This window comes from Thermobia domestica, chromosome 11 (assembly GCF_964235325.1).
Source record: "Thermobia domestica chromosome 11, izTheDome1.hap1.1, whole genome shotgun sequence".
NCBI classification, from domain to species: Eukaryota; Metazoa; Arthropoda; class Insecta; order Zygentoma; family Lepismatidae; genus Thermobia; species Thermobia domestica.
In genome coordinates this window covers 185,383,617-185,385,821 of record NC_137464.1, presented here as the reverse complement: position 1 = coordinate 185,385,821, position 2,205 = coordinate 185,383,617, and the positions used below count along the sequence as shown (strand labels likewise).

General features: G+C 36.7%; 1 protein-coding gene across 1 annotated transcript; it reads left to right on the top strand.

The window, feature by feature from the left end:
• The first annotated feature begins 1,001 nt into the window (after window positions 1–1,001).
• On the top strand, window positions 1,002–1,394 carry LOC145665384 (protein GVQW3-like). The gene has a single exon (XM_081732685.1). It carries the CDS (start codon window positions 1,002–1,004, stop codon window positions 1,392–1,394), a length of 393 nt encoding a protein of 130 aa, XP_081588811.1.
• Window positions 1,395–2,205: the final 811 nt, after the last annotated feature.

The window sequence follows — 2,205 nt, the reverse complement described above, 5'->3', positions numbered from 1 at the left end:
TTACATAAAATAATTCATGGTGCAATAGATTCAGAATATTTGTTATCAGAAATAAAAATTCGCGTCCCACATAGAGCAACGAGACCCCATAATGACATATTCCATCTCTCAGCGCAAAGGACTAATGCATTAGATGTATCGCCTGTCAGAAAAAGGTGTATATTGTATAATAAGATGTCACAAGAACACCCAGATATAGATATTTTTAGTTGCAAACAAAATTTTCATTTTACATAAATTTGTTGTATTCTGTATATCGTGCTATTTGTATTTTAACGTATATTTTGCTTTCATATTATTATTTTATTATATGTGTATTTTAGTGTGTATTACGATAGAATTGAGGTCATATTAGTATGTTATTATATGTGTATTTTAAAGTGTATTAAATACACTTCACAATAAGGGAAAACTGTAATTAGGTATTTGCTTGTTGTTTTTCCGAAATAAATAAATAAATAAATAAATAAATCTGCTAAAAATGTATTGGCATATTTGTGGGAAGCTAAAAAAGGAAAAAACATTTTATTTTTCCTTTGTTTCTTTCACAAAACAGCAACAGTTTGTGGTAATTGTGATTATAACAAGATCTTTAAGTTACACGATTTTTAAGCAGTGTTGCAAATATTAAAACTGTTAATCATATCTTGTGAATGATGTGAAATATTACATTACTGTAAATGGAATTATGATCCTCGCGTCTTTTGAAACCTATCTAAGTGATTAGATGTCATATACGAGGGGGGACCCAAAAAAAACGGGAATTGTGCTGCAGTGGGGAGGGAGAGTGGGGGAACCCATTGTTGTACCAATTGTCCGTTACGATCACGTCACCTGCGTCAGTGTGCGAAGTTGTGTCGCTGTGAGTGCATCGGTTCGCTCTTGAGAGTTTGTTTAGTAAACCAACTTTTTCCAGTTCGGCGAAAACGTGATGGCAGATTATCGAGGCGGCTGTGAAATTTGGTTTCCTGTTGGGGAAATCGGCCGCGGAAACTACTGTAATGCTGAAGACTGCTTATGGGGATGCTGCCCTAAGTAAAACCAGAGTATACGAGTGGTTTACACGTTTTAAAAATGGAGAACTGTCAATTGAAGACCAACCCCGTTCAGAGCGCTCCTCAACGGCAAGAACTGACGAAAACGTCGAAAAAATCAATGCCCTCGTTCGTGAAGACCGTCGCCGAACCATTAATCAACTCTGTGAGATGTCTGAAATATCGTGGAGTTCAATTCAGAGGATTTTATCAGAAGATTTGCACATAAGAAGGGTTGCAGTCAAATTTGTCCCTCGCCTTCTCACAGACGAGCAAAAGGAGCGTCGACTTGAGGCATGTGTTGAACTTCAAAATCAGCTCAAAGAGGACCCTGACTTTTTTTGCCAAGGTGATTACTGATGATGAATCGTGGTGCTATTGCTATGACCCCGAATCAAAGCAGCAATCAAGCCAGTGGAGGAGGTTTTGCCACTGTGGAGGAGGTAAAACAAAAATCGCTGGAGGTCATAAAGAAGTTCCCGATAAGTGATTTTCAAAACTGTTTTGAACAATGGAAGGATCGTTTCCAGAAATGCGTTGCGGTCCATGGACAATACTTTGAAGGTGATGAAAATTTGGTGTAAAAATATTGAGAAATAAAGAAGTTACGACGAATTTCCCGTTTTTTTTGGGTCCCCCCTCGTACGTCTCTACGTACTGTTTCGAAATAGCGTCCTTCGACGCAAGTCGAATCTTGAATTCCTTAGTATTTTACTCGTGTTTATTCGAAATACCTCGTATGACAATCGTACTATTTGACACTGAAGTACTCTGGATATGCATTGCCCTACCCATCTCACTTACATTATTACTATTGTAGAAGCCCCCACAATTTGAACACTTTTGAATGTTTAAGATACTGTAGTGTCCTTAGTTTACAAAAGCGAACAATAGGTATGGTGTTTTATGTTTTCGTTTAATACGTAAATTTGAATTTTGTAACAAATTATAACCATTTGAAAAATATAACGTAATGTTGGATTGACCACACTGTTAATGTGGTACTAATGCAAAGTACGTAAACAATGTTCTTCAACTTATATTTGCATGGTACAAGATTCCATACTCTGTCTACCTTTGTTTCTACTGTAATACAAGTATAACATTTTATCATGGAACGCAATGTATAGTTTACCACCGTAATCGAAAAGAGCATATGTTTCCCACGAGA